Source organism: Telmatherina bonti (assembly GCF_933228915.1).
Source record: "Telmatherina bonti genome assembly, chromosome: 4".
Lineage (NCBI taxonomy): Eukaryota > Metazoa > Chordata > Actinopteri > Atheriniformes > Telmatherinidae > Telmatherina > Telmatherina bonti.
Window position 1 is genome coordinate 1372739 of NC_136622.1, and position 13218 is coordinate 1385956.

At 45.8% G+C, this 13218-nt stretch overlaps 1 protein-coding gene across 1 annotated transcript in view; it reads left to right on the plus strand.

Moving 5' to 3' along the window:
* The window catches only part of LOC306755180 (neurotensin receptor type 1-like), a gene marked incomplete at both ends in the record, with an annotated part of 244863 nt that extends 233824 nt beyond the window's left edge, over positions 1 to 11039 (plus strand). Inside the window, one exon of the mRNA XM_079239471.1 lies at positions 10784 to 11039. Within this exon, the coding sequence (XP_079095597.1) occupies positions 10784 to 11039 (256 nt within the window). The remainder of the gene's footprint in view (positions 1 to 10783) is intronic.
* Positions 11040 to 13218: the final 2179 nt, after the last annotated feature.

Here is a 13218-nt window from a genome sequence, read left to right on the forward strand (position 1 = left end):
CAGATGTTTGGTGATGCTGTCACAACCCTTCTGGGTTCACTCCAAGTGTCGTAGATTATTTTTGCAGCATTTCGCCTCATCTTTTATATTAATCCCTCTCAGTTTACATCTAATCTTATGTCATTTTATATCCTTAATGTTCTTCTCTTCTCCTGCAGAGCTTAATGTTCTCTCTTCCTGCCAACTTCAGACAGGCAGAGCCAGATAAAGGTTTAAAACATCCTACAGGGTAAATTCAGTATCAACATTTAAATGATCCAAAATTCCTTCTTGGATTGCATTTGAAAATATCTTTCACTTTACAAGACATTTATTTTAAATTCCTACAGAACTCGAAAGTACATGCAATATGTCTGCAGTTTATTCAAATGTCTGTATAATTCCTGCAGAGGACACGTTTTTTTCTTCCCATCCTCCTCGTCCTCATAAAGCCAGAAACTGGCAGGAAGTCCGCAGTGCAGTCTTAAAAATGCTCCCTCAATAGCTTATCTGTGAGTGAGTTTAATTCTGGTGGTGGCCTGGGAGGCTTACAGTGAACATTATTACAGAAGTCCTAAGATGCTGTTAGTAAATACTAGCTGTGGGGGGTTTAACAGTCAGTGATGGTGCATGTCCGTAGTGTAGAGAATTTTTTCCTCTCGGATGCAGCCCTGGCCAAGATTTTTGCTCTGGGCAGTTTTCTCAGTGGGTGTGCACGGTTTTCATCTGGAAAATTTATTCAGATCTAAAGAGAGGCATGCATAAGACTGTAAACTGAATTCTGTTGGACATGTATTTTCTAAATTACATTTTCTGCTGTTTCTGTGCATTTGCAGGAATCTATACAAGATTATTTTCATCTGAATCATGAATGTTCTTGTAAATGCTGAAAAAATGAGACCTCCCATTCATATTGAAATTCCAGACTTGTGTCTTCTGAACAGTTCCAGGTTTTATTTTATTTACTTTTATTCATTTGACAGTTTTTCTCTTTTTCTTTGGTGCATTTCTGACAATAGAATCAACATTTGCACAACAGTTGATGTGTTTCTAAAGACAATATGTGCAACTCCAAAACCTGGTAGATAATTGGCCAGCAAGCTCATCCCTCTTCAGCAGTTTCTTTAGTCACTGAAACTGTCAGAGCATCAAAATATAAAGTCCTGTCACCGTTGACGACTAACAAGGTGCTCAAATGGCTCAGTCATGTTTTCAGTGTGACAGACTGATCTGGAAGTGTTTCTGAATCAAGACTGGATTATCCACTGGGCATTATGGGCCCAGTGGGGACCACTTTGAGCTTAGTTTAAGAAAACACATAAATATATTTTTTTAAGTTTCAGTCATGGGAGCTGATAACCAATAAAAAAGCCCACCAATTCATTTTCAACCATAACAGAGTTATTTGATTGGTCAGGTGAGATTGTGGAAACCATGGTAACTTGCCCCTTGGTCCGTGATCCTGAAATGAAGCAGTGTTGAACTGAGCGAACTGTTGGTGTAGAAGTCAGCTGTGAGGATGAGCGAGAGGAAGATCAGTGGTTTTTCTAAACGGAAGTGAAAGAGAGGAGAGAGATGCGCGTTTAGTAGGAAGTATTCGTTCTACAGACACGTTCTTCGTCAAGTCGAGAGAGGAAAATGAGGAAGAAGAAGTCATAGAAGATGACTTGGAAGTCAAACCGTGTCCGGATCTGGAGGAGGCTACTGTTAGCCCAACAGCTGCAGCAGCGGGGACTTGCAGTGGATTTATCAGGTCTCTGACCCGGCTTTGTCGGGGATGGTCAATGGAAATGCTTGCGCCGTCCTTATTGATTGCGGTGCAGATGCTTTCACAACAACGTTAGCAAATGTCCAGCTTCATCCTGTTGGCAGCTTTGGCGGTAAAGTGCCCTCCTTCACAAATGATCTGATATGCCGTCATCTCCCAGAAGGGGAAAAGTGTCCCGAGACTGGATCAACTGTTCCCCATCCACAGGTAACATCTTTTGTTTCCCCTGCATGTTATTTACATTAAAGAAAACCCAGTTTGTTAGTGGTTTCTCTGACTGGAAACCTCCAGAATGCATGCATGACCATGAGAAAAGTTCAGAGCATTGCAACTGTGTGCTAACTTTACCTCGGTGCTCATCAGCTGCTGGGAATGTCAACACGAAACTGGTGCAACAGCTGGTAGGAGAGATTGGCGGGAGGTGCTCAGACAAGTCGTTGCTGTGTGAGAGAGGCCTGCCGCCCCGTGGTGATGATGGATCACCACACAAGGCCAACTTTCTTGTTCTGGAAGTTATTTCTCAGTTTGATCCTTTTCTTGCTGAGCACATGAATAAGTGTGGCCAGCAGGGCAGGGGCAGCACATCCTACCCTCATCCACCATGCCGGGTGGGAAGGGTCAGGAACAATAATATTGACGGCCTAGTTCATAGCTCAGAGCACAGAATGAATGCGTACAACAGCATGAATAAAATGTTTGGAGTTCTCCTGAACTGGAATCTGAGCAAACAGGCTGAAACTCTTTGGGCTTTGTACCCTTCCGAATTGGATCAGAACCTGGCAGATGACATGATCCAGTTTAGGTGTTTCATACAGACTGAGCAGGTCAGAGGTCCCCTTAAAACATGGTCTGCAGCCCACATTCCCTAATGTGTTCATGGCCATATGCATTTTTCTGACTCTGCCAGTTACAAACTGTGAAGGAGAACAGACATTTTTACACACGACGGGAATGAAAAATGAACTCAGAACAGCAGAAACTCGACAAAGCCTCACTGATGGCGTCTCAGCTTGTCAGGAACTTGAACTTTGATGACATTGTGAATGACTTTGCATAAAAGAAAGTCAGGAAAAATTATTTCTGAAGGCACATAAATGGAGGAGAAGGACAGACAGGAGAAAGAAGACAAGAGATGTGTAAGAGAAGGGACACAAGAAAACAAAAGTTGTGAAGACATCTTCAGGAATACAGACAGATGCAGCCCTTGAGTGTAGAAAACAATCACTAGAAAAAAGGGAAAATGGACACAGAGACATGCACTGAGAGATAGATGGTGGAAAGAAACATGAACTGAGAGAAAGATGGTGGAAAGAAACATGAACTGAGAGAAAGATTGACAAATTGACGAGAGAGATGTGCAAAGAGAGACAGATGGAGGAGAGAGACGTGCACTGAGAGACAGATGGACAGATGGAGGAGAGACACATGCACTGAGAGAAAGATGGAGGAAAGACATGCAGTAAGAGAAAGATGGAGGAGAGAGACAAGCACAGAGAGACATATGGACAGAAGGAGGAGAGAGACGTGCACTGAGAGACAGATGGAGGAGAGAGACGTGCACTGAGAGACAGATGGAGGAGAGAGACATGCACGGAGAGACAGATGAACGAGAGATACATGTACTGAGAGACAGATCGAGGAAAGACATGTACTGAGAGACAGATCGAGGACAGAGACAAGCACTAAGAGACAAATGGACAGATGGAGGAGAGAGACGTGCACTGAGAGACAGATGGAGGACAGAGACAAGCACAGAGAGACATATGGACAGAAGGAGGAGAGAGACGTGCACTGAGAGACAGATGGAGGAGAGAGACATGCACTGAGAGACAGATGGAGGAGAGAGACGTGCACTGAGAGACAGATGGAGGAGAGAGACGTGCACTGAGAGACAGATGAACGAGAGATACATGTACTGAGAGACAGATCGAGGAAAGACATGTACTGAGAGACAGATCGAGGACAGAGACAAGCACTAAGAGACAAATGGACAGATGGAGGAGAGAGACGTGCACTGAGAGACAGATGGAGGACAGAGACAAGCACAGAGAGACATATGGACAGAAGGAGGAGAGAGACGTGCACTGAGAGACAGATGGAGGACAGAGACAAGCACTAAGAGACAAATGGACAGATGGAGGAGAGAGACGTGCACTGAGAGAAAGATGGAGGACAGAGACAAGCACAGAGAGACATATGGACAGAAGGAGGAGAGAGACGTGCACTGAGAGACAGATGGACAGATGGAGGAGAGAGACAAGCACTGAGAGACAGATGGAGGAGAGAGACAAGCACTAGGAGAAAGATGGAGGAGAGAGACGTGCACTGAGAGACAGATGGAGGAGAGAGACGTGCCCTGAGAGACAGATGGCGGAGAGAGACATGCACTGAGAGACAGATGGCGGAGAGAGACATGCACTGAGAGACAGATGGAGGAGAGAGACATGCACTGAGAGACAGATGGAAGAGAGATATGCACTGAGAAACAGATAGAGGAGTGAGACATGCATTTAGAGACAGATGGAGGACAGAGATGAGAAATGAGAGACAGATGGACAGATGGAGGAGAGAGACGTGCGCTGAGAGATAGATGGAGGAATGAGACATGCACTGAGAGACAGATGAAGGAGAAAGACATGCAGTGAGAGACAGATGGAGGAAAGATATGCACTGAGAGACAGATGGAGGAGAAAGACATGCACTGAGAGACAGATGGAGGAAAGATATGCACTGAGAGACAGATGGAGGACAGAGACGTGCACAGAGAGAAAGATGGAGGAGAGAGACGTACAATGAGAGACAGATGGAGGAGAAAGACATGCCCTGAGAGACAGATGGCGGAGAGAGACATGCACTGAGAGACAGATGGAGGAGAGAGACATGCACTGAGAGACAGATGGAAGAGAGATATGCACTGAGAAACAGATAGAGGAGTGAGACATGCATTTAGAGACAGATGGAGGACAGAGATGAGAAATGAGAGACAGATGGACAGATGGAGGAGAGAGACGTGCGCTGAGAGATAGATGGAGGAAAGATATGCACTGAGAGACAGATGGACAGATGGAGGAGGGAGAAGTGCACTGAGAGACAGATGAAGGAGAAAGACATGCCCTAAGAGACAGATGAAGGAGAAAGACATGCCCTGAGAGACAGATGGAGGAGAGAGACATGCACTGAGAGACAGATGGAGGAGAGAGACATGCACTGAGAGACAGATGGAGGAGAGAGACATGCACTGAGAGACAGATGAAGGAGAAAGACATGCAGTGAGAGACAGATGGAGGAGAGAGACATGCACTGAGAGACAGATGAAGGAGAGAGACATGCCCTGAGAGACAGATGGAGGAGAAAGACATGCAGTGAGAGACAGATGAAGGAGAAAGACATGCAGTGAGAGACAGATGGAGGAGAGAGACATGCACTGAGAGACAGATGGAGGAGAGAGACATGCACTGAGAGACAGATGGAGGAGAGAGACATGCACTGAGAGACAGATGGAGGAGAGAGACATGCACTGAGAGACAGATGGAGGAGAGAGACATGCACTGAGAGACAGATGAAGGAGAGAGACATGCACTGAGAGTCAGATGGAGGAGAGAGACATGCACTGAGAGACAGATGGAGGAGAGAGACATGCACTGAGAGACAGATGGAGGAGAGAGACATGCACTGAGAGACAGATGGAGGAGAAAGACGTGCCCTGAGAGACAGATGGAGGAGAGAGACATGCACTGAGAGACAGATGGAGGAGAGAGACATGCACTGAGAGACAGATGGAGGAGAGAGACATGCACTGAGAGACAGATGGAGGAGAAAGACATGCCCTGAGAGACAGATGAAGGAGAGAGACATGCACTGAGAGACAGATGGACAGATGGAGGAGGGAGAAGTGCACTGAGAGACAGATGAAGGAGAAAGACATGCCCTAAGAGACAGATGGACAGATGGAGGAGAGAGACGTGCGCTGAGAGATAGATGGAGGAATGAGACAAACACTGAGAGACAGATGAAGGAGAAAGACATGCAGTGAGAGACAGATGGAGGAAAGATATGCACTGAGAGACAGATGGAGGAGAGAGACGTGCCCTGAGAGACAGATGGAGGAGAGAGACATGCACTGAGAGACAGATGGAGGAGAGAGACATGCACTGAGAGACAGATGGACAGATGGAGGAGAGAGACGTGCGTTGAGAGATAGATGGAGGAATGAGACAAACACTGAGAGACAGATGGAGGAGAGAGACATGCCCTGAGAGACAGATGGAGGAGAGAGACGTGCACTGAGAGACAGATGGAGGAGAGAGACGTGCCCTGAGAGACAGATGGAAGAGAGAGACATGCACTGAGAGACAGATGGAGGAGAGAGACATGCCCTGAGAGACAGATGGAGGAGAGAGACGTGCCCTGAGAGACAGATGGAGGAGAGAGACATGCACTGAGAGACAGATGGAGGAGAGAGACATGCACTGAGAGACAGATGAAGGAGAAAGACATGCCCTGAGAGACAGATGGAGGAGAGAGACATGCACTGAGAGACAGATGGAGGAGAGAGACATGCACTGAGAGACAGATGGAAGAGAGATATGCACTGAGAGACAGATGGACAGATGGAGGAGGGAGAAGTGCACTGAGAGACAGATGAAGGAGAAAGACATGCCCTGAGAGACAGATGGAGGAGAGAGACATGCACTGAGAGACAGATGGAGGAGAGAGACGTGCCCTGAGAGACAGATGGAGGAGAGAGACGTGCACTGAGAGACAGATGGAGGAGAGAGACGTGCCCTGAGAGACAGATGGAGGAGAGAGACATGCACTGAGAGACAGATGGAGGAGAGAGACATGCACTGAGAGACAGATGGAGGAGAGAGACATGCACTGAGAGACAGATGGAGGAGAGAGACATGCACTGAGAGACAGATGGAGGAGAGAGACGTGCCCTGAGAGACAGATGGAGGAGAGAGACATGCACTGAGAGACAGATGGAGGAGAGAGACATGCACTGAGAGACAGATGGAGGAGAGAGACATGCACTGAGAGACAGATGAAGGAGAAAGACATGCCCTGAGAGACAGATGGAGGAGAGAGACATGCACTGAGAGACAGATGGAGGAGAGAGACATGCACTGAGAGACAGATGGAAGAGAGATATGCACTGAGAGACAGATGGACAGATGGAGGAGGGAGAAGTGCACTGAGAGACAGATGAAGGAGAAAGACATGCCCTAAGAGACAGATGGACAGATGGAGGAGAGAGACGTGCGCTGAGAGATAGATGGAGGAATGAGACAAACACTGAGAGACAGATGAAGGACAAAGACATGCAGTGAGAGACAGATGGAGGAAAGATATGCACTGAGAGATAGATGGAGGAGAAAGACATGCACTGAGAGACAGATGGAGGAGAGAGACATGCAGTGAGAGACAGATGGAGGAAAGATATGCACTGAGAGACAGATGGAGGAGAGAGACATGCACTGAGAGACAGATGGAGGAATGAGACAAACACTGAGAGACAGATGAAGGAGAAAGACATGCACTGAGAGACAGATGGAGGAGAAAGACATGCACTGAGAGACAGATGGAGGAGAAAGACATGCCCTGAGAGACAGATGGAGGAGAAAGACATGCCCTGAGAGACAGATGGAGGAGAGACACATGCACTGAGAGACAGATAAAGGAGAGAGACATGCTCAGAGAGAAAGATGGACAGATGCAGGATAGAGACGTCCGCTGAGAGACAGATGGAGGAAAGAGACGTGCACTGAGAGACAGATGGAGGAGAGAGACATGCACTGAGAGACAGATGGAGGAGAGAGACATGCACTGAGAGACAGATGGAAGAGAGATATGCACTGAGAGACAGATGGAAGAGAGAGACATGCCCTGAGAGACAGATGGAGGAGAAAGACATGCCCTGAGAGACAGATGGAGGAGAAAGACATGCCCTGAGAGACAGATGGAGGAGAAAGACATGCACTGAGAGACAGATGGAGGAGAGAGACATGCATTTAGAGACAGATGGAGGACAGAGATGAGAAATGAGAGACAGATAGACAGATGGAGGAAAGACACATGCACTGAGAGACAGATAAAGGAGAGAGACAAGCACTAAGAGACAGATGGACAGATGGAGGAGAGAGACGTGCACTGAGAGACGGATGGAGGAATGAGACAAACACTGAGAGACAGATGAAGGAGAAAGACATGCCCTGAGAGACAGATGGAGGAGAAAGACATGGCCTGAGAGACAGATGGAGGAGAGAGACATGCCCTGAGAGACAGATGGAGGAGAGAGACATGCACTGAGAGACAGATGGAGGAGAGAGACATGCACTGAGAGACAGATGGAAGAGAGATATGCACTGAGAGACAGATGGAGGAGAGAGACATGCACTGAGAGACAGATGGAGGAGAGAAACATGCACTGAGAGACAGATGGAAGAGAGATATGCACTGAGAGACAGATAGAGGAGAGAGACGAGAAATGAGAGACAGATGGACAGATGGAGGAGAGAGACGTGCACTGAGAGACAGATGGAAGAGAGATATGCACTGAGAGACAGATAGAGGAGAGAGACGAGAAATGAGAGACAGATGGACAGATGGAGGAGAGAGACGTGCACTGAGAGACAGATGGAAGAGAGATATGCACTGAGAGACAGATGGAAGAGAGAGACATGCCCTGAGAGACAGATGGAGGAGAAAGACATGCCCTGAGAGACAGATGGAGGAGAAAGACATGCCCTGAGAGACAGATGGAGGAGAAAGACATGCACTGAGAGACAGATGGAGGAGAGAGACATGCATTTAGAGACAGATGGAGGACAGAGATGAGAAATGAGAGACAGATAGACAGATGGAGGAAAGACACATGCACTGAGAGACAGATAAAGGAGAGAGACAAGCACTAAGAGACAGATGGACAGATGGAGGAGAGAGACGTGCACTGAGAGACAGATGGAAGAGAGATATGCACTGAGAGACAGATAGAGGAGAGAGACGAGAAATGAGAGACAGATGGACAGATGGAGGAGAGAGACGTGCACTGAGAGACAGATGGAAGAGAGATATGCACTGAGAGACAGATAGAGGAGAGAGACGAGAAATGAGAGACAGATGGACAGATGGAGGAGAGAGACGTGCACTGAGAGACAGATGGAAGAGAGATATGCACTGAGAGACAGATGGAAGAGAGAGACATGCCCTGAGAGACAGATGGAGGAGAAAGACATGCCCTGAGAGACAGATGGAGGAGAAAGACATGCCCTGAGAGACAGATGGAGGAGAAAGACATGCACTGAGAGACAGATGGAGGAGAGAGACATGCATTTAGAGACAGATGGAGGACAGAGATGAGAAATGAGAGACAGATAGACAGATGGAGGAAAGACACATGCACTGAGAGACAGATAAAGGAGAGAGACAAGCACTAAGAGACAGATGGACAGATGGAGGAGAGAGACGTGCACTGAGAGACGGATGGAGGAATGAGACAAACACTGAGAGACAGATGAAGGAGAAAGACATGCCCTGAGAGACAGATGGAGGAGAAAGACATGCCCTGAGAGACAGATGGAGGAGAAAGACATGCCCTGAGAGACAGATGGAGGAGAAAGACATGCCCTGAGAGACAGATGGAGGAGAGAGACATGCCCTGAGAGACAGATGGAGGAGAGAGACATGCACTGAGAGACAGATGGAGGAGAGAGACATGCACTGAGAGACAGATGGAGGAGAGAGACATGCACTGAGAGACAGATGGAGGAGAGAGACATGCACTGAGAGACAGATGAAGGAGAAAGACATGCCCTGAGAGACAGATGGAGGAGAAAGACATGCCCTGAGAGACAGATGGAGGAGAGAGACATGCCCTGAGAGACAGATGGAGGAGAGAGACGAGAAATGAGAGACAGATGGACAGATGGAGGAGAGAGACGTGCACTGAGAGACAGATGGAAGAGAGATATGCACTGAGAGACAGATAGAGGAGAGAGACGAGAAATGAGAGACAGATGGACAGATGGAGGAGAGAGACGTGCACTGAGAAACAGATGGAGGAAAGACATGCACTGAGAGACAGATGGAGGAGAGAGACGTGCACTGAGAAACAGATGGAGGAAAGACATGCACTGAGAAACAGATGGAAAGATGGTGGAGAGACATGCCCTGAGAGATAGATGGACAAATTCATTAGAGAGACGTGCAGTGAGAGACAGATGGAGGAGAGACTATTTCTCTAATATATTAATGTATAAATATATGCCAATATGTCGGTCTCTCACTTATTTCTCCTTTTTTCCGCAGGTCTTCCTGAATAAGTGCAGTTGTACATGTTGATCTGTCTTTCCTGTCCTCTCCACCCCAACCAGTCGAGGCAGATGGCTGCCCTCCCTGAGCCGGGTTCTGCCGGAGGTTTTCTTCCTGTTAAAGGGGAGTTTTTTCCTTCCCACTGTCGCCTCGTGCAGCTCAGGATGGAGGATTGGATCCAAGTCATGACTCGATGCAATCAGTTGGTTTCTTTATAGGATATGTATGAGTTGGCTAAAATGTGTGTGTAAAGTGTCCTGTGACAACATTGTTGTGAAGTGGCGCTGTACAAATAAAGCTTAATTGAATTGAATTGAATTCAGGAGATGTGTGGTATGACCTTTGGTCTTTGTAACATTTAAACTTTTCAAGTTATTCAAGTTTTTGTCAATTTTTCAAATCTGTTCCTGTGATTGGACGAAACAGAGTGATTGCCCTATGGACATTCACAGTAATAAAGAGAAACATGAACACAATAGTGTGAATGTGATCAATCAGTCATGCCTTAAAAGAACCATAGAAGAATACAGTATAAATGTAATTATTTGTAGAGCATTATGGTCGATACTACTGGATCAACTCAGACATGAAGCATTTTGTCCTCTAATGGCCACTGTACATTTACTTTCCTGTGTCCATTTTTACCACCAGATGTTAGTAATTCTTACACACTAAATCTTAAAAGAAGCAAGATGCTCAAATGAACTCTCCTCTGTTTCCCTGCAGTGACCTGTATGACTTCTATCACTATTTCTACATGCTGACCAACGTCCTGTTCTACGTCAGCTCAGCCATCAACCCAGTCCTCTACAACCTGGTGTCTGCTACCTACCGCCGAATCTTTTTCTCTACACTGCGTTACTTCTTCTTGCCCTTCCACCGTACACCCAGAAGGCAGCCCCACCCCTTGACCCGCCACTCCATCAGCATCTCCTGCAACCACACCCTGTCCACCAACATCATCAGAGAAACAGCCTATTGAGGCAGTTTCATGTTGTAACCTCATCGGCTGCCTCTTTGTGACGATTGTCCGGCTTAAAATCAAGTGCCCACTCACAGCTGCTTGTAATTTTATTTCAAACAATGTTTTTGTGTCGTCATGCAACACTGCTTGGAGTAGATATGATGCTAAAAGAAGAATGGAGGAAGAATGGATGAACAGACAGCTCTTTAAGCCTGTGGAAAATAGATTTAGATGTTTTATACAGTACTTTACACTGGCTTGGTGCTACACAGAAACAATGAGCCGGAAGTTTTAGTGATCGAAAGCATCATCTCAGAAAACCCTAAGTAGTATTTTCTCTATAGAAATGGCAATTCTTTCACAACAGCTGCCATGATGAAACCCTCTTTTATGGTATTGTGAGTGAGCATCTGTAGATAAACCTGACTTTGATCAAGAACAAAAACAGGGAAAAGGGTAGATACGCATTTCCTTAAATCCAAACTGATGTCTATTGGATGTATCTTTCATCACAACTAAATCTCTTGCATTTCTTGGTTTTTGTTGCTGCAAAACATTTCTGCAGACTGCAAGGGTTTCTTGTTCCACTGTGTTGGCTCTTAGGTCCATCAGTTGTGTAAATGCTGCAAACAGAGGGAGGCTTTTATCTGCCAGTACATGTCTGCATGCATAACAGCCTTAGGAAATATGTAAAAAGAAAAAGGTTAAAAATGGCCCAAGCAATGGGGCTGTGAGTAATTCATGTATTTGTGCCCAATCGTGCTTGAAATGAAATGGTGCTTAGACACAAAAGCACGGTTATCTGGAGAAAGATTCACAACAACACAAAAACCTGCTGTAATACTTTTCAACAGGTGCTGCAGAAGCATGTTGACGTCATGTCACTGAAAGGTTTTAGGAGCAGCACAAAGGTATGGAAACGACCTGAGGGTACAATCGGGTCTCAGATCTAAAGCTGTAAGAAATGCAGTGACCTGGTTTAATGGGTAACATTTCATATTTATGAAGACCTTTTTCCCTTACAAGTCTATGATGTAAAGAAAGACTGCCATAAGACTAGATAACATACTGTCACCCTCTTAAAGTTATGACCTAAGTAACTTTTTTCAAGTTTTATAAAGACACAATAGACTTCTCTCTGGTAGACAGGGTTAGAAAAAAAAACTGCAGTATAGTACAGATCTTTGTTGTTGTCTTGCCTTATGTACTCTCATGAAATCCAAGTCTGGTACTGTATATACCAAGCCAAGTTTCACTGTTTTTATTATAGCAGTAAGAATAATCATTTCCTAACTTTAAATGTATGATTTTTAGTTCTGTCACTGAGATTTCTGGTTTAAATCATAACTGGGGTCTTTTTCTATCAGGTTTCCATGCTCTTCCTGTGCAATCTGGATGATTTATTTTTTAAAGATGGGTCAGTGGGGAAATGCATGATTGGATTAATTCCACACCCTTCTACCCTGAGTTGGACTTATAATGATGTAAAATGATACAGGATAGTCACAAAGTTTTTATCCACTAACTTTTTCAAAGTAGTTTATATAATTATATAATTTGCATGTGGAAGTTGTTTTGTCTTTTTGTCTGAGACTCAGTTGGAACATAGAAGCTATCATTAAATTACCACAAACCATGGCTTTGGATTATATTCTCATTCATTTATATTTCAATATTTAAACTGTGAAACTAGACCAATGATGTAATGAGTTACCCTGAGGATCCTTAATACATCCACACACAGGGAGTTCTGGACAAATGACCAGTTTATTGGTGGAGGAGTATGAACAGAAGATCAGTCCAGGGGAGTGGTCTGCAGAAGAAACCAGGCAACAGCTGGGAGGTAAACAGGATGGCAAAATACTCATCCAGGCAACGACAAGGCTCAGAGATCCAAAGACAGGCAGGGTCGGTAACCAGAAGATCCGAAAGGTAGCGGTATCCGTCGAGGGCAAGGCAAGGAGGGTAATCCAGGGGCATAAAGCAGAAGGTCGGCAACTGAGGATCAATCCGTAGAACACTGGAACAAAACTAGACATAGGTCTAATTATTATCTGGCAGAGAAGGAGGGATTGGAGGGAGCTTAAGTAGGCAGTGAGAAAAGGAAACCAGGTGAACTGAATGAGGTAGCAGAGGCAATTAGGAAGCCAGCAGGTGGATCGAGTAACCAATGATGAGCGCCAGGAGATCAGGGTGG